We start from the raw sequence: 24080 nt of genomic DNA on the forward strand, positions 1-24080 counted from the left end.
GAGTCAAAGTAGTACAGCTTTATAAGCCACAAAACAGAAGACCAATAGTTTAGCTACATAGCATTTTATAGCAAGAGCATTGGTTTACAGGCACAACAGAAGCCAATATTATGGTCCTCCTTCATAGGCCAGTACGTGGCCGGCACATCCTTCCTGCCTCAGAGGCGATTCTGGCTGCTAAGAAAACGTTGGCACGTGGTCTGAAATCAAAATCCTATTTAGTTTTGCTTTAAATAAGTTCTGTGCATATTTAAACAGTAAGGTGTTAAAAAGGTAGGAGGGTGGCAATTCTAGGAAAATTCCACTTCCCAATATATATTTGGAGGATTTTTAAATCTAGGCTAGGGTTGAGTGTTTTGCAGAAAATTTAGAAATGTTACACATGTATAAAAATGGTATGTACTGTAAACCATTAGTCCCCCAATAATAAAACAAGTTAAAAAAGAATGTGCTAATTTTGAAGCAAACATATACAATAAAACCGTTACATGAACACAATTATGTGGTTTGGATGGAAGTAAAGCAAAATCAGAAAAAACTAATTAGAAAATGAAGTTATTATTTTTTTAAAATATTTATTTTATTTATTTATTCCCTTTTGTTGCCCTTGTTGTTTTATTGTTGTAGTTATTATTGTTGTCGTTGTTGGATAGGACAGAGAGAAATGGAGAGAGGAGGGGAAGACAGAGAGGAGGAGAGAAAGATAGACACCTGCAGACCTGCTTCACCGCCTGTGAAGCGACTCCCCTGCAGGTGGGGAGCCGGGGTTCGAACCGGGATCCTTATGCCGGTCCTTGTGCTTTGCGCCACCTGCGCTTAACCTGCTGCGCTACAGCCCGACTCCCCAGAAAATGAAGTTATTTTTAAGGCATAAGAAGATACTTTTTTTTCTTTCCCTAATGTAATAAGAAAAGAGCCTTGTGGTCCGGGAGGTGGTGCAGTGGATAAAGCACTTGACTCTCAAGCGTGAGGTCCTGAGTTCAAGCCCCGGCAGCACATATACCAGAGTGATGTCTGGTTCTTTCTCTCTCTCCTCCTATCTTTCTCATCAATAAATAAGTAAAATCTAAAAAAAAAAAAAAAAAAAAAAAGGAAAGTCACATTTAGTGTGGTTACCTGCGTTTGATAGGTTCAATAGAAGAATGTTGGTTTAAAAAAAAAAAAAAAAAAGGAAGAAAAGAGCCTTGTCCTCAAAGCTTCCATCACACAAGCTGAAGACTATGTCAGAAGATGTGAACTAGTGACGTAAAATAGACCCTGCCAAGAAACTGGGGAGTTAATCAGTGATTAAAACCTAGTTAAATTTAGGTGATACCAGTCAGATGTGTCTTTAAATGTGTGGTTTACCCAAAGTAATGCAAATTGTGACAGAAATACTGAATAAACCTAAACCAAAGTTTATATCATTTTCCTACTTCCCAATTGTATAACTAGGCCTTTGGAAACATAGCCTTCCAGTGAAGTAAAACTTCAACTAGCTGTTTCAGACAAAATACAGGCTCCTATTTAATTTAATAAACTTTGGAGAGAGCTGGCGGTAGCGCACAGGGTTAAGTGCAGATGGCGCAAAGCACAAGGACTGGTGTAAGGATCCCAGTTCGACCCCCCAGCTCCCCACCTGTGGGGGGGGGGGGTTCCACTTCACAGGTGGTGAAGCAGGTCTGCAGGTGTCTATCTTTCTCTCTCCCTAACCTCCCCTTTCCTCTCAGTTCCTCTGTCCTACCAAATAAAGTTGCAAGAGAGAAGGGAAAACAAACTCTGGAGATGATTTTTCTCTACAGCTTAACTCCCATCTATGGGTTAAGTATTTTAACTAGGATTATCCAATTCTACTCTTTTTTTAGTATTTTACAAGACTTTAAAAGCCCCTTTTTTATTTTCCATGTTTTATAGTTAGTATTTGTCCAATATATTCCTCAGCCCTGCTTATATAACTATCACTCAAGAATGAAAGGCCCTGTAAAAGGGCAAAGCGATCCAGCTTGTTGTGCAGGACCTATATTATATTATGCTAACAAGATTGGTGAGAAAGTGATTTAAAAAATTAATGTTCTATTTTATAACCATTAAGAAATGTTTCCAGCTATCATAGCATATGCTCAGTGGGAATGAAATGTGTTCAGTGATTAACAGAGCAGCTTTACAAGAGCTCCACAGGGACCTCCTAGTAAATTTTGGCCTAGTGTTACCTCTGCATCTCACCACATCTGTGTGGAGTACCTCTCAATCTCCACTTACCTCACTCCCTGTGTTCCTATTTACTGTCTTCCCCACTAGAACACAAGCCCATGAGGGGAGGATTCTTGTCTAAAGAATGTGCCCTATTATATCTCCAGCACCTAGCACTGTGCTGGACATAAAAACATGATTAATAAGCATATACTAAAGGAATCATTCAGTGAGTCCCAAAAGATAAATGAAGCTCAAGTGCATTTACTAATTTTCTTTCTAAAAAAACTCTTTATGAATTTATACTTTAAAAATATGGGGGGGGGTTGGGCGGTGGTGCAGTGGGTTAAGTGCATGTTGCGCAAAGCGCAGGGACTGGCATAAGGATCCCGGTTCGAGCCCCCGGCTCCCCACCTGCAGGTGAGTCGCTTTACAGGCGGTAAAGCAGGTCTGCAGGTGTCTGTCTTTCTCTCCCCCTCTGTCCATTTCTCTCTGTCCTATGTAACAACAATGACATCAATAACAACAATAACTACAACAATAAAAAACAAGGACAACAAAAGGGAAATAAATACATAATTAAAAAAAACCTTTCTTTAAAAGCATAAGTTCTGGGGGCCAGGTGGTAGTGCAAGGGTTAAGCACACATGGCGCAAAGTGCAGGGACCGGAGTGAGGATCCTGGTTCAAACACCCTAAACCGCAGGCTCCCCACCTGTAGGGGGGTCACTTCACAAGTGGTAAAGTAGGTCTGCAGGTGTCTGTCTTTTTCTCTCCCTCTGTCTTCCTCTCCTCTGTCCATTTCTCTCTGTCCTATCCAACAATGACAGCAAAAAAAAAAAAAAAAAAAACAAGGGCAATAAAAGAGAAAAAAATAGCCTCCAGGAGCAGTGGATTTGTAGTGCAGGCACCGAGCCCCAGTGATAACACTGGAGGAAAAAAAAAAAAGTATGAGTTCTATAGTCAGAATGACTTGGGTTTCAATTTTGACTTTTGTCACTATATGATCTTGGGTAAGTTACTCATCTAAGTCTCAACTTCCTTATCTATAAAAGCAAGAACAAAATAGCCTATATAACAGAGTGGTTACAGGAAGAATCATAATAATTAGCACAATTCCTGGAATAAAGACAACAATTAGGGGGCTAGTTGAGTGCACTTACTACCAAATGCAAAGACTCAGGTTTAAGCCCCTCTCCTCTCCTACAGGGGATCCACTTCACATGTAGTGAAGCAGGTCTGCAGGTGTCTTTCTCCCTCTCTGTGTCTCCCTGTCCTAACTAACAAAAGTTAGAAAAGAAAAAGGGAAGAAATGGCCACTGGGAGAAATAACGCTGGTTGTAAGAGCAAGACAAAACAAAAACAACAGCAATTAGACTGCCTATTACAAATGTAGGATATAAATACTATCTAAAATCTTACACTAACCAAGAAAATCCTGAGAGGAAAAACACAAACACATATCAACTACTAATTATGCTTCTATCTAGTGAGCAACCTTTGTAAGTGGAATGGCTTTCTGATTTTATATTACACATACCAGTAAAACTGGCAATTTTATATAAATAGTGGGTCAACATTTTAAATGGGGGTCAATAAGAAAATTAATTCCCTTCATTTAAAGTGGGTTAGTGGTTGTCTTGGGATGCCAGTAATAGCAGTTTTTCTAGTCTAAAAAGAAACTGTCCTGGTACTAAACAATTTTTAAATTATACTTTTGGGATCAATCAGCTGATTCCAACAGTGAAGCTACTATCCCCCCAAAGATGTTCTATTTTCCTGAGTAAGACTACACTTGTATCTCAAATTCAGAGTACACTTCAGATCTCAGTCTGATTAGTACTAAATATAAGACAATACCTGAACAGGCACTGTTATATTTTAAACACTAAAATACTCTTGAGAATTCAGTGACAAAAAAGCAGGGGCCAGGTGGTGGCACACTTGGTTGAGTGCATACACTACGGTGTGCAAGAGCCTGAGTGGGCTCAAACTCCTGGTCTACCTACCGGGGGAAAGCTACACGTGGTGAGGCAGCGCTTAGTGTGTCTCTCTCTCCTTATCTTCCCTCCTACCGCAATTTCTCTCTATCCAGTTCAAACAAACAAACAAACAAACAGTAAGGTTAGGTAAGAGATAAGAAACTAGAAGGGTGGGGAGGATTCTAAATTCTAAAACACCAAAACTATGTCAAGGGCATATATATTTTTTAATTTGTTCCCTTTTGTTGCCCTTGTTTTTTTGTTGTAGTTATTGCTGTCATCGTTGGATAGGACAGAGAAATAGAGAAGAGGGGAAGACAGAGAGGGGGAGAGAAGGACACCTGCAGATCTGCTTCACCACTTGTGAAGTGACTCCCCTGCAGGTGGGGAGCTGGGGGCTCAAACCGGGATCCTTATGCGGGTCTTTGGGCCATGTGTGCTTAACCCGCTATGCTACCTCCCAACTTCAGTAATTTTTCTTTTTGTACCAGAGCACTGCTCAACTCTGGTTTATGGTGGAGGGGGGAGGTGTTGGACCTAGGACTTTGGAGCCTCAGGCAAGAGAGTCTCTTTGCATAACCATTATGCTATCTACCCCTGCCCAAGGGTATAAAGTTTTTCACAAATGCTTAAGAAGCAGTAATAACTGAGCAAGGAATGTTTCTCAGCCATTTATTGTAAGAGTTCAGCCTCATTTGAGACTGACTTTTATCTCTAAACTATGACCCTTCTTTGGACATAGACTTTGTTTTAAACTAGAGCACTACTCACTTCTGGCATATGGTAGTGTTGGAGATGTAATCTGGGATCTTGGAACCATAGGCAGGAAAATCTTTTGCTTAGCTGTTATGCTATTTCTTCAGCCTGGGCCTAGATCCATTTCGTCCTGCACTACAGGATATTGACTAAATTAGCTCCTTCAAGAGGAGCTCCCAAACACTTGCAAGGCTGGGTTATTTATTCTTGTTATGAACCCTCACAGCATACCTTCCTAATATAGCATTATTATATATACAGCACCGCCAGCCTATTTCCTTATTACTGCATCTCTAGTAAAACTGAATGGCTCAATTAGCAATAACTAAATGTGCTGTGGAATGACAGAATTGAGTTTAAAATTTTTTACTATGTCTCCTAAACGTTTCATTTGAAAACATCAGTTCTGAGTTAGAAAAAAATATATTAAAAAGAAAAACAAGAATTATAAAGCATCAAATATTTATTACATCTTTTTATTTTTCAGAATGTCAACTCTACACAATGGATATGAACTAGTAAGTGAATCTATTTACAGGTTATATTAATGGTAATGAATTGGTTTCATCCTTTCCAATAAGTGCATCATGAATTATATAAACATGTATCAGCTGAAAAGGCACCTAATTCATAGCACGATCCCCAGTCTTAACCTTGGTCCCAGCACACAGCATTAGCACAGAACAGGCCTGCAATAAATAATCTGTTAAGTGAATGAACGGGAAAAACAAACAAAAAAAGTTTTAACACATGTTACTGACATCTTCTTATATTAATGTCATTACCTGCATACTCATAAAACCAAGCCAGGCACTTCTTGCTTGAAAAATGTTCCTCTCCACTTATTAGTCTAGCAGGGGGTTGGGATCTGCAATAGCTTGAAAACACACACAAAGGCCTAAGAATTTTATCAAGTGTCAACTTCTGGTGAAAAGCTAAGTTCAATATGAACTGCTGCAATTCAAATTGAATGAAGTATTTTCTTTTTACAATGGGTGCTACAGGGGGACCCTTGGACTTGGTTAAATGCTTGCAGTTTGGAACAGTCTACACAAAACATCTGGGTAACTAAAGCCAAATGCTACTTTGTTCCCTATTAAATTCCAAAAATATCAACTAAAAAAAATTTACCCAGATCAGAAAAGAATAAATCTTTAGAGTGACTATTCTGATTTGCGTATAAATTTTATTTGTATATAACAATACATTTTGAAAGGAAATCGTGCATATTTTGATAGGAAATTAACTGCTTCAAAATAAAATTTTTTAAGAGGGGATTACCATCTACCAAGCTTAAATAGATAAAATTAAATAGCAACTTAGGATCTAAAGGTCAAATTTAAGTCCACAGATAATAAATGCCCTCAAAGGTAACAGAATAGGGTCAAAATTATTAATTCCAGAGTGCTTATCTTTCTTAAAGTCACCAAAAGTTCTAAGTTCATAACTGCCCTCTGGTATTTAATGAACTTCAAAAAGCCTTTTCTCAGGGAGTTCAAATGACACCAAAAAGCTTCAACTTAGAAACTGAGTAATGAGGTGTACAATAAAGGTATCACTGTACTTATACTTAAAATGACAGGCTGGCAAAGCAGATTATCACCTGACCTCTAATACTGACTGCTCAACTGTTTAATGTGCTTCATGTAAACATTATACAGTTAAGATGGTTACAAATGAGTGTTAAATAATTTGATGGTTGGTAAGACTTGAGCTAGTAGAGTTAAGTATGTCAAACTGTGGTGCGTGCTACCAGAAGGTATAAGAAAAAAAATACTATTTTATACAATAATGGCCCAAGAAATGTCCTCAGGCTCTTTCGCAAAACAAAGTAGCGAGGGAAAGCATTCTACCAGTTACAAAAAGGAAGAAGATGCGGGCTGTCACCTACCTCACATTTAGCAGATTTCCTCTTTAAGGAGGGTTCTCTCAGTATCTCCTCTTAATAATGCTGGCTACCATCTTCTTTTAATGGTAACATCTGAAGTTGTTACATCAAGTGGCAACCACCGATACATTGAAAAACGCTCCCAAAGTGTTTTTAAGACCCACCTCGCACACCTAAATTGCAGTATATATATATATATTTGCAGCATACACTGTTATTGTGCTGTCTCAGTGACAGGCTGCAATGGCATCCAAGAGCTGTAACGACAGCTCTGCTTTTGTCCCCTTTTTCTTCGAGAGGGCACAATAGCGCTCAAATGATTAATATTTATACTGCGAGCTGACTGCCAGCAGACCGCACGCAGTCGGCAGAGGTCTCGGCGCAGGTGAGGCAGGAGGCCTGCGCAGCCGGGGCCGGGCGGCGGGAGAGGCCGCGGGCATGGCCCCCGACTCCCCTAGGTGGGGCCGGTTCCGCGCAGGAGCTACCTGCCCTTCGCCCACCCCCGTGGCAGTTAGTCGCCTGCTCCTTCCCGCTCCGCCAAGACCTGCAGAAAGTGCGGCCCCCGCGGGTGTGCGCTCACTTCCCGGTGGGAGGAGGAGGGGCCGGGGAGGAGCCGGCGGCCCCACGGGCCACGCGGCGGGGCCGCACTGACCCCGCACCGGTCCCGCTGCCCAGGGGCTCGGGGCGGCCGGTGGAGCGGCGGGAGCAGACCCCGAGGGCGGGGGAGGCGGTACCTGGAGATTTTACACTTTTTGAGCGCCCCGTCTTCCGCCACGGCCGAGGCCCCTGGGGATTTCCTCTTCTTCTTCACCGGCATCTTCCGCCCTCCCCGGCGGGGCGGGCAGGGGGCCGGGGAAGAGGGCTCCCGTCCGCCCGGATCCTTAGTGCCGGCAAGCGGCTTCCAGCACTGCAGCCGGCGAGGGGACTGAGGCTCCTGCCGCAGCCGGGCAGGGCGGAGCGGAGCGGCGCGACCCGCCGCCCCCGGGCCTCCTGCTGCCGGGACCGGCGCGCTGCTGGCCGGCGGGCGCTCGCTCACTCGCTGCTCGCTCAGTCCGGGACAGACAAGGCGCCCGTACGGCAGTCCGCCGTCCCAGACGGCGAGGGCTGGAGGCGCGGGCCAACCCGGAAGCGCTCCCTCACGACCGGAAGTGACGTCTCCGAGCCGCCCGCCGAGAGGGGCGCGAATGGGTCGCCGGGCGCACGCGGGTTTCGGAGGCTGGTCGGCGGGTGGTGTGGGGCGTCCCAAGTCCCTTCAGCCGGTGGCAGTGTGGGGCTTCACAGCCTCAGCAAAGGTAGTCGCCCCCCCAAAGTGCCCATGAACTCACCTGCGCACTGCAGCGCGCCCTGGGAGCAACTCGGTACTCCCTCCGACCGCCTCCCTCCCGCAGTGGGGCACCTTTTTGTTTCTACCGAGGACCGTATAAAATTACCGACATAAATTACCAGTTATTGTTGCTATGGAAAAAGTTCCTGCCAGCTAAATGGTTCCCTACAACTGCTTTGCCATGTGGTGACCCAGGTTCAAGCCCAGCCCCCAGACACTCGGCATCTGTGGTGTTGTGGTCTCTCTCACTTTCCTTATGTACCTGTCGCAGTACCCAGATTCGCTCCCTGGGCCCCACCTACAGGGAGGAAGCCTCAGGAGCACTGAAGCAGCGTCTCCCTCTCTTTCTCCCTTCCCTTTCAGTTTCGCTCTGTCTCAAAGAACAACAACAACAAAAAAAAAAAATCGGGCGGAGGGTAGATAGCATAATGGTTATGCAAACAGTATCTCATGCTTGAGGCTCCAAAGTTCCAGGTTCAATGCCCCGCACCACCATAAGCCGGAACTGAACAGTGCTCTGGTTAAAAAAATTTTTTTAAATAATAAAAATTTAATTTAAAAATCCCAGATTTATTGGATGTTGAGTCCCTCTTCGGTTCCCTTGGCAGGCCCAAACAAAATGGTTTGTAGCTGTATTTGGCCCAAGGAACTCAAGTTCCCTACTCCTGGGTTAGGCTCACTAACTTAGTTAAGAGGAATTAGGGGAAGCTTTCTGAGGAGCCTGCCCCCGACCCTTTCCAGAACACTCCTAACCCCTCCACAACTTCAGTGAGACTGCTACTCACAAGTAAAGGCTATTGTACATAAAAATCACATAGCTTTAGTCAACATGAATGTGAATTAAGTCACAGCTATGTAAGACAGCCTTGGTGATAGAGGACCGAAAGTCTCAGAAATTCAGTAGAGACTCCATCCTCAAGGATCCTGTCTCCTTGGTTCAGGATAATGCTGGCTTGGCGGTGGCGCACCTGGTTCAATGCACGTTTCATCATCCGGTGACCCGGTTTCAAGCCCCTGAACCATGAAGCAGTGCTGCAGATCTCTCTATCCAATATATAAAAATGGATTCGATATTTTAAAAAAGGGGGGGAGTCGGGCGGTAGTGCAGCGGGTTAAGCGCACATGGCGCAAAACACCAGGACCAGCGTAAGGTTCCCGGTTCGAGCCCCCGGCTCCCCACCTGCAGGGGAGTCGCTTCACAAGCGGTGAAGCAGGTCTGCAGGTGTCCTTTTTATTTTTTCAATTTTTTTAACTTATTTTTTATTATTATTTTTAATAGACTTTGCCCCTTCTTTTTTTTTTTTAGTGTAAGACTATTTTTTAATTTTTTTATTATTGGGGAATTAATGTTTTACATTCAACAGTAAGTACAATAGTTTGTACATGCATAACATTCCCCAGTTTCCCATATAACAATACAACCCCCACTAGGTCCTCTGAATCCTTCTTGGACCTGTATTCTCCCCACCCCCACCCCCAGAGTCTTTTACTTTGGTGCGATACGTTTTTTCGATTTTTTAATATTTATTTATTTTCCCTTTTGTTGCGCTTGTTGTTTTAACATTGTTGTGGTTATTGATGTCGTTGTTGTTGGATAGGACAGAGAGAAATGGAGAGAGGAGGGGAAGACAGAGAGGGGGAGAGAAAGACAGACACCTGCAGACCTGCTTCACCGCCTGTGAAGCGACTCCCCTGCAGGTGGGGAGCCGGGGTTCGAACCAGGATCCTTATGCCGGTCCTTGTGCTTTGTGCCACCTGCGCTTAACCTGCTGCGCCACTGACGGACTCCCAGGTGTCTGTCTTTCTCCCTCTCTGCCTTCCCCTCCTTTCTCCATTTCTCTCTATCCTATCCAACAACGATGACAATAATAACCACAACAATGATAAAACAGCAAGGGCAACAAAAGGGAATAAGTTAAAAAAAAAAAAAGGCACGTGCCCCAAGTCAGGCCAGTATGAAGTTGAATCCTCAGAAGCATGCTTATTTTCTATGGACTTAATGTGGAAGGTCGTACAAAATGATTCTGTTAATGACACTGTGCTTTTAGTTTGGAATAACATTGTCTCTATAAAGAAAATATGGATGATGAGAATTAAAAATGTTAACTGTATGTAGCATTTAAAAATACTAAACATTTTCAGAGCATTTTTCCCCCCAGGGTTATTGCTGGGGCTCGGTGCCTGACCATGGATCTACTGCTCTCGGAGGCTTTTTTCCCCCTTTTGTTGCCCTGGTTTATCATTGTTGTTGTTATTGTTGTAATTGCTGTCGTTGTTGTTGGATTGGACAGAGAGAAATTGAGAGAAGAAGGGAAGTTTGGGGGAGATAAGACACCTGCAAACCTGCTTCACAGCTTGTGAAGCGAACCCCCTGCAGGTGGGAAGCTGGAGGCACCAACCAGGATCCTTGCTCCTGTCCTTGAGTTTTGTGCCATGTGTGCTTAACCGCTTAACTACTGCCTGGCCCCCTCCAGAGCATATTTTTAATGTAAAAGCAGACAGCTATTGTTCTTTGTACTACTGATTTTACAGTTGTAGTTCTCTTGTGGGCGTTAGGAATATGATAGTCATCACATTGGCAAGGAGCAAAAATGTGCATAGAAGAAAAAACACACCATAACTTTTTTTTTTTCCTTAAGGGCTAAACAGCCAGAAAATTCTCAACCTACTGGGAACTCTCATATACCTCACATTTTCTATGTGGCAAAGGCTTGCATCTGCAGCCTCCTTGTAGAAGTCAAACCTAAAATTAGCTAAGTATATTTGTGGGCTTTATGGCAAATGAAAGTGCAGAACTCTCTGCTTGGATTTGATTTAATGTGCTCTGAGAGCAGACCATTAAACTAAGTGAAGTGTCTTAGGCAAGAGTTCTTGGATGACTCCACACATTCCCATGCAAACAGCCCTGCAAATACCTTGAAGTGGGTTAAGGTGTTGGGAAATTGTGAGGATGTGGTTGAGCTTGGCTGGGCTTGACTTGAGGGGACATCCATCCTCTCATCGTATCAGACTTATCTACATAATCATTGTTTCACCTGAAAGATCCCCACCCATTCCATTCCTTTGATCTATCTTCCTTCTACCCTCAAGACCCTCCATGCCTCCAGGATATTGTTAATCCTACCAGTTAAAACCCTCGCAACAGTTGTTAAGGAAGTTCCTACCTTCCAGCCCTTTTTGCCTTTCTCCGCCCCTTTAATAGCCATTTCCATTTCAGACTCGCCACTTCTGGGTCCAAGCTTTAAAAGTCTGGGCTCTCTGATCAATAAAGAATCGAATTGCCTTGTCACCACGAGTATGTTCCTGAGTCATCTCCCTCGCATCGCTGAGTGAGTAGCAGCCCAGGCTAGCTCCGGTCACATTCTCTCCAACCCAGAGAGTACGCACCCAGGAAGAGGCACCCCCACACTAGCCTGGAATAAGGTTAAGGCCTAAATGGTCTACAAATTCATCCTAGGTAGCTCCAGGTGTCTCTGTCAGAGTGCTATGAGTTTGCTAAGTCAGACATAACTTTGGCAACACAGTAAGATTACATTTCCTACCCTTTCTTGCAGATGAGAATCACTGTAAAAAATCTCCTTCCTAAGGCTCTCTATCTGCTAACCAGAAGAAAAAAATATATATATCTGTTATCTTAGAGAACAGGGGAGCCACAAAATGAGTAAGGTCTAAATTCTTGAGTAATCACATGGGAAGCTGTCTCCCAAATACTACATTGACCAGCTTTATCACTAGAGTTCAGTGTCTGTAAAGTAACTTCACTCTTCAGATAATACATTTTGTTCTTTTTCTTTTTTGGTTGAGGATGGGAGAGAGGGAGAGAAAAAGGAGGTTGGGTGGAGGAGTGTAGGGCACAGAGAGAGCGAGAGACACCTGAAGGCCTTGTGAAGCCTCTCCTCTGTAGGTGAGGACTAGGCACCAGATTCTTGCATATGGTAATTAGCCTGTGCACTCTGCCAGGTGTGCCACCACCAAACCCCAGAAACAAGTTTTGAACATGAACCTGATTCAGTGATGACTGCCTTAAGTCTGTATGAAAGAGATTTGATGAGTGATAGCTCACCTGCTGGAGCACTCACTTTAACTTATGGGAAGACCCGGGTTCAAACCCCTGGCCACTAGATAGGAGCACCAGTCAAGGGAGAGTTTTTTGAGCAGTTCAGCAGTGCTGTGGTGTCTCTCTGTTTCTCACCTTTTGCCTTGAAGAAAGAAAGGAAAAAAGGGAAAGGTGGAATAGTGCTGATGTGAAGTTCCAGTGAATCCAAGGCAGCAATAGAAAAATTAAAAAATTGTGCCTTTTTTTTTTTTTTTTTCTTCCAGGGTTATCACTGGGGCTCGGTGCCTGCACTAGGAATCCACTGCTCCTGGAGGCCATTTTTTTCCTTTTGTTGCCCTTGTTGTTTATCATTGTTGTTATTGCTGTCATTGTTGTTGGGCAGGACAGAGAAATGGAGAGAGGAGGGAAAGACAGAGGGGGAGACAAAGACAGACACCTGCAGACCTGCTTCACCACTTATAAAGCGACCCCCCCTGCAGGTGGGAATCCAGGGGCTCAAGCCAGATCTTTATGCTTCCCACCATCTGTGCTTAACAGGCTGTGCTACTGCCTAGCCCCCATTTTGTTTGTTTTCAAGATTTACTTTGTTACACATAGAGCAGAGAAACCACAGAGTACCACTCCAGTACATGTAGCAGCGGGAATCAAACTGGAAACCTCAGGTATAGAAATCTGAAACTTAACCAATTAAGCCAGCCATCATTTTTTTTTAACGGATCCTTTACGACTTTTGTCAAACTAACACTTTCTTCAGTCTTATATTACTTTTAGACTAGAAATAAAATTCTGATCTGTTTAGTTAATGAAAATTTGAGATTTTTATTATTGCATTTGCCACTTCTTGGCTGTATCTAACATGGCCCCGTTATGTTACAATAACAAATGAAACAAAAATCTCAATATCTGGGAGTCAGACGGTAGTGGAGCTGGTTAAGCACGTGGTGCAAAGCACAAGGACCAGCATAAGGATCCCAGTTGGAGCCCCCGGCTCCCCACCTGCAGGGGAGTCACTTCACAGGCAGTGAAGCAGGTCTGCAGGTGTCTTTCTCTCCCTCTCTCTGTCTTCCCCTCCTCTCTCCATTTCTTTCTGCCCTAACAATGATGACAGAATAACAACAATAACCACCAACAACAATAAAACTAAGGGAAACAAAAGGGAAAATAAATAAATAGAAAATTTTTTTTAAAAAAGCCCAATATCTTAAACAAAAGCATATCATTTATGGTATGCCATAAAGAAGCCCATACTTGGGGGCAGGTGGTGATGCACCCAGTAGAGTGCACATATCACCATGCATGTGGATCCAGGTTGAAGCCCATAGTCCCCAAACTGCAGGGGAGAAGCTTCACAAGAGGTGAAGCAGGTCTGCAGGTGTCTGTCTTTCTTTTCCCCACTGTATTTTCACTTTTCCCTCTCAATTTCTTTTTTCTATAAAAAAAATAAAAAGACCACTGGGAGTGGCAAATTCATTGTGAAGGCAATAGCTGTAGTGGCAAGAAAGCAAACAAAAAATGACAGCTTTACTGTCATCCTTCATTACACTGAAAGGAAAATTAAAAAAGCACTGCTTTCCCAGACTAATGATTATCACATAACTTTGTTTAGGTGCAGCAGACTTCAGTGGGACATTGCGATGCAGCTTTACAAACACGCAGGGCTGACATGAGAACAAAAGTTACATGAGCACAGGGACTGGTCTCTATGATCTACTTCATTGCTTGACCCATAGCAATTTGTAGTAAACACTTCTAGAAGATAATTATTGAGTGGAGTCTTTGATGAACATTGGAGTAAATGTCCAGTGTTTTAATAGTTTATAGTAATGTCATGGGGTAGGAAATGGTGAAGTCCAATTTAATTCCTAAAATTATTATGTTTTAATCAACATGAAAGGGAAATGTTTAATTAATTTATTTATTATTAGACAGAGACAGAGAAAATTGAGGGGGTGAGAAAGAGATGGAGAGAGACAGAGAGACACCTGCAGCCCTGCTTCACCACTTGTGAAGCTTTCCCCCTACAGGTGGGAACCAGGGGCTCGAACCCGGGTCCTTGTGCCCTCTAGTGTGTGCTCCTAACCAGGTTTGTTACCACCTGGCTCCTCCAAAATTCTTTAGATTTTGTTGTGCTTCTTATAGAATACACTAATATACATCATCATATTTGCCTGTGTATTAGTGTAATGACCGCGAGGATAACTTATCGGTTCATTTCCTCCAGAAATTAGTAACGGTGAAAAATAAATTGGCATTTAATTGAACTTTTTCGTCAAGGTCTCTGAGCGGTGACTTTAAAGCGGGGACCTCTTAAAGGGCTCATTCCGGCCTTGGCTGTGTGTGTCCCCTGCTGCCAGTTGGACAGACTCAGGTGCTCAGCAGCCAGGCCGGACCCCTGCGCACAGGCAGGTCCGCACAGGCAGGTCCGCACAGATCTGCGACCCCCCAAGCCCCGCCAATCGACCACCCCGGCGAGCAGCTAAGAGGGAACTCCGAGGTGCTCGATCGTCTCCCCGCGCCCTGCGTACGCGCGCACGAGGCGCAACGTCCACGGGCTCCGCCGTTGCCATAGTGACCGCCCGGGGCAACCGTAAAGCTGCGCGAGTGTGAGCGGTGCGGGGCTGCCTCTCAGCTCGCTGCGGGCCGCGCTTCTCTCCTAGCCCGGGCTTCCGCGGCCCCACGCCGCCCGAGCCATGACGGGCGAGTCTGCGGACGTCCGGAAGCTCTTCATCCTCACGACCACCCAGAATTACTTCGGCCTGTGGCCGGACGCCGGCGACCCGCCCGCCCCGCACGGCCTCCCCGAGGTCAACAACTTCCTGGACGACGGCAACCAGATGCTGCTGCGGGCGCAGCGCGGCGACGCGGGGCTCGTCTTCTCCACCGCGGTGCGCCCGGGGCTCGCGCTTCGGCCGCCCTCCCGCCCTGGGGACTCAGCCCGCCGCGCCCCCGCCCCGCACCCCGGCCTGGGGACTCAGCCCCCCGCACCCCGCCCTGGGGACTCAGCCCCCCGCGCCCCCGCCCCGCACCCCGGCCTGGGGACTCAGCCCCCCGCACCCCCGCCCCGCACCCCGCCCTGGGGACTCAGCCCCCCGGACCCCCGCCTCGCACCCCGCCCTGGGGACTCAGCCCCCCGCACCCCTGCCCTGCACCCCGGCCTGGGGACTCAGCCCCCCGCACCCCGCCCTGGGGACTCAGCCCCCCGCACCCCCGCCCCGCACCCCGCCCTGGGGACTCAGCCCCCCGCACCCCCGCCCCGCACCCCGGCCTGGGGACTCAGCCCCCCGGACCCCCGCCCCGCACCCCGGCCTGGAGACTCAGCCCCCCGCACCCCCGCCCCGCACCCCGCCCTGGGGACTCAGCCCCCCGCGCCCCCGCCCCGCACCCCGGCCTGGGGACTCAGCCCCCTGCACCCCCGCCCCACCTGGCGCCCCCTCCCCTCCACACCCAGCCTAGTGTTAAACTTGTTGGAATGTGCCTTGAGTGTTTTAAAAGTTAGGTGCATGAACAATTTAAGGAATTTTTTTGTGTGTGGGGGGGAGGGTCCCCGTAAAGAGCATTGTGGGAGATAGACAACCTGAATGTCTTCGGGGACCTGTGATTTCAATTTGTATGTAATTTTAAAAAGCTTCTCTTGAAGGCTGTGCTTCCAGGCTAGAGGGTCTGTGTTGTGGTTGTGGAGTCCGCGACAGAGGGCTGTCCGCAGTGAGCACCGCTGCTCAGAGTTGGCCTGTCATCTGGCCCCCAGTGCTGCAGGTAGCAGTGCATGGCCCCGCTTAGATGCCAGATGACCTTTTAAAATTTATTTTAATGAAAGACAAAGGCACGCGGGTGAGCCCTGCTCAGCTCTGGCTTATGGTGGTGCTGGGGATTGAACCTGGGGCCTCAGAGCCTCACGAATGAGCCTTGTTTTGCAGATGATGCTGTCTTCCCAACCTCAGAATGTTTTCCCCCACTAGGGTTGCCGCTGGAGCGCAGTGCAAGCACTACAACTCCTGGCCCCTCACACCAACTACTTTTTCCCTCTCCCCCAACTAACTTTCATTAAGACAGCGAGAATTTGAGAGAGTAGAGAACATGAAGAGGGCGAGAGAAGGGCAAGCACCTGCAGACCTGCTTCACTTGTGAAGCGAATCAAACCAGGTCCTCGCACTTAGTTAATTACAAAGTGCGCTTACCTGGATGTGCCACCGCCTGGCCTCTCGTTGTCAGATAATCTTAAGGAACAGATTATTGGCAATATGATTTTTTTTTTTTGATTTTTTGCCTCCAGGATTATTGCTGGGGCTCGGTGCCTGCACCACAAATACACTGCCCCTGGAGGCCGTTTTTTCCCCCTTTTGTTGCCCTTGTTGCAGTTATTATTGTTGTTATTGCTGTCGTCATTGTTGGATAGGACTGAGAGAAATGTAGAGAGGGGGAGAGAAAGATAGACACCTGCAGACCTGTTTCACTGCCTATGAAGCGACTCCCCTGCAGGTGGGAAGCCGGGGCTCAAACCGGGATCCTTACTCTGGTCCTTGTGCTTGGCGCTTTAATCCGCTCGCTGTGCTACTGCCCGGGCCCCTTATTTTAATTTTATTTATTTATTTATTAGCTTTTTCAAGTTATTCTTTTTTTTTTAAATGTTTTATTTTATTTATTTATTCCCTTTTGTTGCCCTTGTTGTTTTATTGTTGTAGTTATTATTGTTGTTGTCGTCGTTGTTGGATAGGACAGAGAGAAATGGAGAGAGGAGGGGAAGACAGAGAGGAGGAGAGAAAGATAGACACCTGCAGACCTGCTTCACCGCCTGTGAAGCGACTCCCCTGCAGGTGGGGAGCCGGGGTTCGAACCGGGATCCTTATGCCGGTCCTTGTGCTTTGCGCCACCTGCGCTTAACCCGCTGCGCTACAGCCCGACTCCCTTTCAAGTTCTTCTTAAAAAAAACCTATTAGGTATAGAGCGAACTAGAACATCACTCAGGCATATGCCGCACTACAGCGACCTCATGCTGTGAAAGTCAGCTGCTCCACTGGTTGTATCTCCTGCCAGGAATCATTCGCTTTTATGCTTAAAGTGATTTATAAGGGTCGGTGGTAGCGCAGTGGGTTAAGTACCTGTGGAGCGAAGCGCAAGGACCAGAGCAAGAATCCTGTTGGAGCCTCTGGCTCCCCACCTTCATTGCTTCAGCTTTACTGGTGGTGAAGCAGATCTGCAGTTGTCTTTCCCCCTCTCTGTCTTCCCCTCCTCTCCATTTCTCTCTGTCCTATCCAACAACAATGACATCAGTAACAATAATAACCACAACGATTAAAAAAGCAAGGGCAACAAAAGGGGAAAAAAGCGACTTATATAAAGATAAATTATAGTGTTTTTAGAAAACAATTTCTTTCAAATATTAAGTTTCAAGAAGATAACACAACCATATGCTTATTATTGTAGATTGATTTTGCTGATACAAAAGATAAAGTGCTGGTGTTTTTTAAGCTGCGACCAGAAGTAATTACCGACCAGAATCTACACAATAATATACTTATCTCATCTATGTTAGATTCACCTATAAATTCCCTTTACCAAGCAGTACGGCAAGTATTTGCACCAATGTTGTTAAAGGTGAGTAAATTAAAGTAGCTGTGTTATTTTTTTACATAGGTATTTGGATGAATATATTCATAGACAAATATAAATACTGTTCATATTATTAGTATTTTAAGTTTTGATTTAAATATACACCCCCTCACCTCACTCCCTTTGTGCAATTCCACTGCTTCCAGGGGAGAGAGAAGGGAGATAAAACAGCACTGCCTCACTGATTGGGAAGTGTTCCCCCTTTGCATGTGGGCTTAAGCCTGGGTCTTTGTGATGGCTAAAATGTGTGTTGTATTGGGTGCACTCCCCCATCTGCTGTGCCAGGCCAGGCTTCATCTCTAGCAACATGTGAAAGGTACTAACTCATCTGAGGATACTCTGGTGCTGCGGAACATCTTTGTCTCCCATTTCTCTTTGTCACTGGATGAAAAGGTGACCTGAAGCAGTGAGAACACACGTGGAGGCACTGGCTGTGCAAAATAAAACTAAACAAACTATATATATATATATATTTGCCTCCAGGGTTATTCCTGGGGCTTGGTGCCAGCACTATGAATCCACTGCTCCTGGAGGCTATTTTTCCTATTTTGTTGCCCTTGTTGTGGTTGTATTGTTATTGTTGTAATAGCTGTTGTTGTTGGATAGGACAGAGAAATCGAGAGAGGAGGGGAAGACAGGAGAGAAAGATAGACATCTACAGATCTGCTTCACTACTTGTGAAGTGACCCCCCTGCAGGTGGGGAGCCAGGGCCTCAAACCGGGATCCTAATGCCGGTCCCTGTTCTGTGCCATGTGTGCTTAAACCCACTGAGCTACCGCCCGTCCCCACAAACCACATTTTATTAATGGGGCTCCAGAGATTGAATGGGGCTTTGCTCATGTGATCTATTGCTAAGCTACCTCTTGCCCTGTTATTTTATTTTCTATTTTCAAGTCAGAGTAAGGAGAAAGTAGGAGAGACCCCATAGTTCTCCAGCATTCCTGAGGTCTGTCTGTGGTGCTTCTTTGTGGTGTTGGTCTTGTGGTCTCCAGCCCTGGACCTCACAGATGAATAACATATGCTCTGCCCACTGAGCTACCTCCCAAGCCCCTCTTTAAAATTTAAAGTTTCATTGATAAAACTAGAGACCATTATAAAACAGTTTCCATCAACTTGACTTTTTAAATTTATTTATTTATTTTTTTACTATTGGAGATAAAGAAATTGAGAGGAGGAGGGGGAAGGGAGAGGGAGAGAGACAGACAGACACCTGCAGCCCTGTTTCCCCACTAGCAAAGCTTTTCCCGTACAGATGGAGACCAGGAACTTGAACCTGCTTCTCTGTGCATTGTAATGTGCATTGTAATGTGTGCTCTTTACAAGGCAGGACACTACCTGGCCTCCATATCAGCTTGACTTTAACAAGGTGATCTTTATCAAGTGTTTTTTTTTTTTTTTAAACCAGAGCACTGCTCAGCTCTGGTTTATGGTGGTGTGGGAGATTGAACCTGAGACTTTGGATCCTCAAGCATGAGAGTTTCTTTGCGTAAACATGCTACCTACCTTCTGCCCATCTTTATCAAGTTTCAACTGTTGAAGAAGAGTTTTTTTTCCTTTTTTTGTCCTTGGTAAGAGGGAGTTAGTCACAGACTTTAAGTAAAACAAGCATATATTATATATTGGGGTTAGTTCTTTAGACAGTATTTTTAGGAAGTCAATTTTGTAATCTTTTGATCGGTTTGCTCTTGACTTTTATTATTGCTTATTTTTTTAAGGATCAGGAATGGAGCAGGAGCTTTGATCCTAAACTTCAGAATCTCTTGAGTGAACTAGAAGCTGGGCTAGGTGTAGTTCTACGAAGATCAGACACTAACTTGTCAAAAATGAAATTGAAGGAAGATGATGTAAGAGGTATACAATCACTGTTTTAGCACAGAAATTGAGAAATGATTGCTTTACTAGTACATATTAAGTCAATAATTATTTCACAAAATTTTCCCTACATTTCTGGATCATCTACAGAACTTGAGCTTCTTATCTATTTTTTATTTTATTATTAAAAAAAAATTGAGGGCCTTGGGGTGAAGCACCTAGTTAAGCACACATGTTCCCTTGCCCAAGGAAAGGTGACAGTGGTTTTTTGGCTAGAAACACTAGACGGCACAGTCATGTCTCGGTTGTGTTAGGCAGCAAAATAAGCAGGAGAAACACACACACCAGAAACACACACACCTCAGAAATGACCAGCGGAAAGGGCGCTTGAGGACCTTTGAAGTAGTTCACTTGGATGGATGCTGCCTTGCCAGTTACACAAGTCAGGTTTGAGTTTGACCTCGCCTCATTGAAGGGAGCTTTGGTACTGTGATGTCTTTCACTCTGTCTTAAAAAAGAGGGATGTCTGGGGCCAGGGTTGGGGGGTACTTGTTACAGTTGGAGCTACGAGACAAGGCAGAGGGCCACATCTTGTTTATCCTTGTGAACATGTGTAGAGTCAACTTTTCACTGCTCTCTACACATCAATGAATTGTCACAAAACACTATTGATTTTAGCTTATGAATAAATATTAGCAAGTTAATTGTAAATCTAGAATCCACCAATAACAGATTGATTAATTTTGTTTTGTAATGATAAAAGCTATATATGTGTGTGTGTGTGTATTTTTTTTTGCTTCACCATTGTATATTCTCTATTTTTAAAGACTTAGATTTATTTCTCGATAGGGAGACTGAGAAAGGGGAATTTCAGAGAGAGAGGGAGATAGAAGGGGGAGAGAGGTCAGAGTAGTATTGGCATCTGTACTGGACTTCAAACATAGTCTTATACTTGTGAGTTTAGTGCTCTAATGCAGTGCTACCTCCATATACATGTATATATGTATATATATATGTATATAAAATGCAGATACAAAGAGAGAGAAAGCTAGAGAGGGAAAGAAGGAAACCACAACACTGAAATGTCAGTGTGGTGTGGGCTGGACGCAAACCTGAATTGCTCACATGGCAAAGCAGCGCATTTTTCAGATGAGTGATTTTGCTGACCTACCATTGACTCTTATTTTAAAATTATTTTAATTGAAGTTAATTATAATTTTATTGCTAAACAAATTCTATGAAATAATATGAGATTCATGCCATATACAAACCACTGCCTAATATGATGTGTATAGTTTTGTACTTTGCTTGAAAAATTAGAGGAGCTGGGTGACATTTGTAAATAAGAGTGTGGGAATTTGCAAGTGTAAAGGTTCTTTATTTTTAATTGATATTTCTTTTCTCCCATTTACATTTTTTAGGCATTCTTACACCAAGTGATGAGTTCCAGTTTTGGATAGAGCAAGCACATCGTGGAAATAAACAGATTAGTAAAGAAAGAGCCACTTATTTTAAAGAATTATTTGAAACAGTTGCAAGAGTATGTCATTTCTCTGTAGATCTGTGCCACATTTCTAAAAGTATTTTAGGTTTAGGTTTCTACTAGATTTAGCTGTGTTTTCAAATCGTTGATGTCTATGAACAAAATGTCTCCTTCATATAAGTAGAGTATGCTTAAGTAAATATCACAACAACATAGAAATCCAAAATTAAAAAAAAACTTAAATGCTAAGCTCTAGTAATTTACAAAAACTAAACAAAACAAGCCCCCACTTTTTTGTAAGTGGGCAATAGAAACAAAGACCTAATACAATGACAGGTTTTTTCATGTAGGTGCAATTTTGTTTTGCCAGAATGCATTTTTATTAAAATTAGCATTTTGAAATAATCCGATATATGCAAGGTTTTGGTATACTTATTTGATTATAATTATTTAAATTTATTTACTTATGAGAAAGACAGGAGTAGCGAAGGAACCAGACATCACTGAACTGATACATGTGCTGCTAGGGATTGAACTCAGGACCTCATGCTTGAGAGTTCAGTGCTTTATCCACTGGACCACCTCCTGGACCACCTTATTTGATTATTTACAGAGGGATATAGAAATTACACATTTTAGGAATGTGTATGGAAACATCTCTTCAAAATAAATACATAGTAAATTGCACCCAATATTTTAATAATGTCCTCTTAATGAAACATTTGAAATGTTTTTTTTCTGGAACAGACGCTGGTATGTGTACTGATACCCTTTATATTGTTAACACACTGCAGTGCTACATGAGTAGGTGATGACACACGAGCAGGTGATGTTGAGGGATACAATGTGTAGTATATATATGTGGACATAAGGCTTCTTCTGTTAAGTAAATACATTTAAATCAGAATTTAAAGGATATTAGACCAGGGCAGTTATTAATGAAAAACTGTTTGTCAATTGTTGTTTTCTTTTGGCTTAAAGAAGTATATAATCTGGTTGAAAAAGAAGAAGACAGTATGGGAGAAACTATAATTGTAGCAGTTGAAAAAAATTAAGAGGATTTGACTGTTTAGTCCAAGGTACAAATATGAGTTCATTTTGGCTTCTAGGAATTTTATAATCTGGACAGTCTGTCCTTGTTGGAAGTGGCTGACTTGGTGGAGACTACTCGGGACGTGGTAGATGACGTGTGGAGACAAACAGAACATGATCACTATCCTGAGTCTCGGATGCTGCATCTATTAGACATCATAGGTACTAGCAAGGAAAAATTTTTTTTTTTTAATTTTAAAAGCTGGGTAGAGGGTAGGTAGCATAATGGTTATGCAAAGAGAGACTCATGCTTGAGGCTCCAAGGTCCCAGGTTCAATCCCCTGCACCACCATAAGCCAGAGCTGAGCAGTGCTCCGGTAAAAAAAAAAAAAAAAAAAAGAGAGAGAGAGATTTTAAAAGCCTATTTTACTTTGTCATTGTTTTTTTTTTTAACTTATTGTAATATTCCTTGAATTATCACAGCAATCTTAAAGGACTACTTAAGTAAGCATTTCCATATAGTTGGCTAATTTAAATAACAAATTCTTGCAACTAAATTTACATAAATTCTTGATAACTTTACTTAGATGATTTGATAGGACAGAGAAACAGAGAAGGGGGATGGAGAGGAAGAGGGAGCAGGAGATACCTGCAGCACTGCTTTACCACTTGCAAAGTTGCCGTGGAGAGTACGGGCATCAAGCCCCCATAACACCCTAGTGGCAAGAAACAAATACTGGTGGGTGCTGGTGCACCTGGTAGACTGCGTGTATTACCATGCATCAGGACTCAACCCCCCGCTCCCCACATGCGGGGGCTCTATTTCACAAGCAGTGAAGCAGCTCTGCAGGTGTCTTTCTCCCTCTCTCTCTCCTTACCCCATCCTCTCTGTTCTAATAAATGGGGAAAAAAAAAAGACAGAAAAAACAGCCACCAGGAGTGGGGGATTCGTAGTGCAGGCACCAAGCTCTAGTGACTGGAGGAAAAAAAAACACAACAACCCCAACAAAACACAAGAGAACAGCTTGCACACTGCTATACTTGAAACAGATGTGCCAGGACCAGAAAGCTCACCTGGTGGGATGTGTACCTTGCTATTCATGCTCCTCAGATCGGAGTCCTAGCACCACATGGGAATGTCATGACTCTAAGGAAGCTCTGGTGCTATGTTCTCTCTCAGTATCTGAATGAATACACAACGAGAAGCAGTAAAATTGTGTATATGTTAGGCCCTTGTTCTACTAAAGAAAAAAGATGTACATGGCTGTTCAAAGACACAAACACACAAACGATTGTGTGCATGCATTTTTTGGGAAACTGTTCTTGACAGTTTAGGACTTACTAGTATTCTACCTATAGTCTCTTAAATTGCTCATTGAATATTATTTTGATCTTGTTGTAAGTGAATTCTGTTAATTGCTTTAGGCAAAATGCTTCCTTGTCATACTTGTCACAAAAAGGTAAGAGGAAGTGTAGAATTAGTAGCTGTGTGGAAAAAGTCTATCCTACTAAGGAGTGCTGGTTTTGCCTGTACATATACAGAAATCAGGATGGTATTGGGCCCACTAGCAGGGCTCCCTTGGCAGGGAGGACATTCATTTGGAGACAGTAGCTGCTTGGTGGGGATGCTTTTGTTCCCAGAATTAATTGCCTTTTTTTTTTTAAATTTTGCCTCCAGGGTCATATCTGGGGTTCTGGGACTACACTATGAATCCACTGATCCCTGCAGCCGTTTTTTTCCCCCCATTTTATTTGATAGAACAGAGAGAAATTGAGAGAGGAGAGGGAAATAGAGAGGGGGAGAGAGAGGGAGAAAGTTAGACACCTGCAGACCTGCTTCACTGCTTGTGAAGTGACCCCCTGCAGGTGGGGAGCTGGGGGATCAAACTGGGATCCTTGTGCAGGTCCTTGCATGTCGTACTGTGCCACTCCCTGACCTCCAATTAATTGCTTTCTTTATGTGTAGGTGT

General features: G+C 44.0%; 2 protein-coding genes across 11 annotated transcripts in view; one reads left to right on the plus strand and one right to left on the minus strand.

The window, feature by feature from the left end:
* The window catches only part of DCUN1D5 (defective in cullin neddylation 1 domain containing 5), a 29640-nt gene extending 21708 nt beyond the window's left edge, over nucleotides 1-7932 (minus strand). For 2 of the 7 annotated variants that reach the window (XM_060179746.1, XM_060179745.1), the window contains exons 1-3: nucleotides 7529-7929; nucleotides 6798-6887; nucleotides 5692-5783 (exon numbers count right to left, since the gene is read on the minus strand). Coding sequence is in view for 2 of the 7 variants with exons in the window: in XM_016187090.2 (XP_016042576.1) it covers nucleotides 5692-5783; nucleotides 7529-7611 (175 nt within the window). In the remaining 5 variants the exon portion in view is untranslated. Of the gene's footprint in view, nucleotides 1-5691; nucleotides 5784-6797; nucleotides 6888-7528 lie in introns of all 7 variants that reach the window. The other 5 variants (XM_016187090.2, XM_007520628.3, XM_016187094.2 and 2 more) reach the window with 5 other exon arrangements.
* A 6824-nt stretch (nucleotides 7933-14756) lies between these two features.
* The window catches only part of DYNC2H1 (dynein cytoplasmic 2 heavy chain 1), a 197217-nt gene continuing 187893 nt past the window's right edge, over nucleotides 14757-24080 (plus strand). For all 4 annotated transcript variants that reach the window (XM_060179749.1, XM_060179751.1, XM_060179750.1 and 1 more), the window contains exons 1-5: nucleotides 14757-15060; nucleotides 17597-17767; nucleotides 19499-19634; nucleotides 21017-21135; nucleotides 22188-22332. In XM_060179749.1, coding sequence (XP_060035732.1) covers nucleotides 14866-15060; nucleotides 17597-17767; nucleotides 19499-19634; nucleotides 21017-21135; nucleotides 22188-22332 — 766 coding nt within the window. In that variant the 5' untranslated portion in view covers nucleotides 14757-14865. The remainder of the gene's footprint in view (nucleotides 15061-17596; nucleotides 17768-19498; nucleotides 19635-21016; nucleotides 21136-22187; nucleotides 22333-24080) is intronic.

The sequence above is a fragment of the Erinaceus europaeus genome, chromosome 20 (genome assembly GCF_950295315.1).
Source record: "Erinaceus europaeus chromosome 20, mEriEur2.1, whole genome shotgun sequence".
NCBI lineage: Eukaryota > Metazoa > Chordata > Mammalia > Eulipotyphla > Erinaceidae > Erinaceus > Erinaceus europaeus.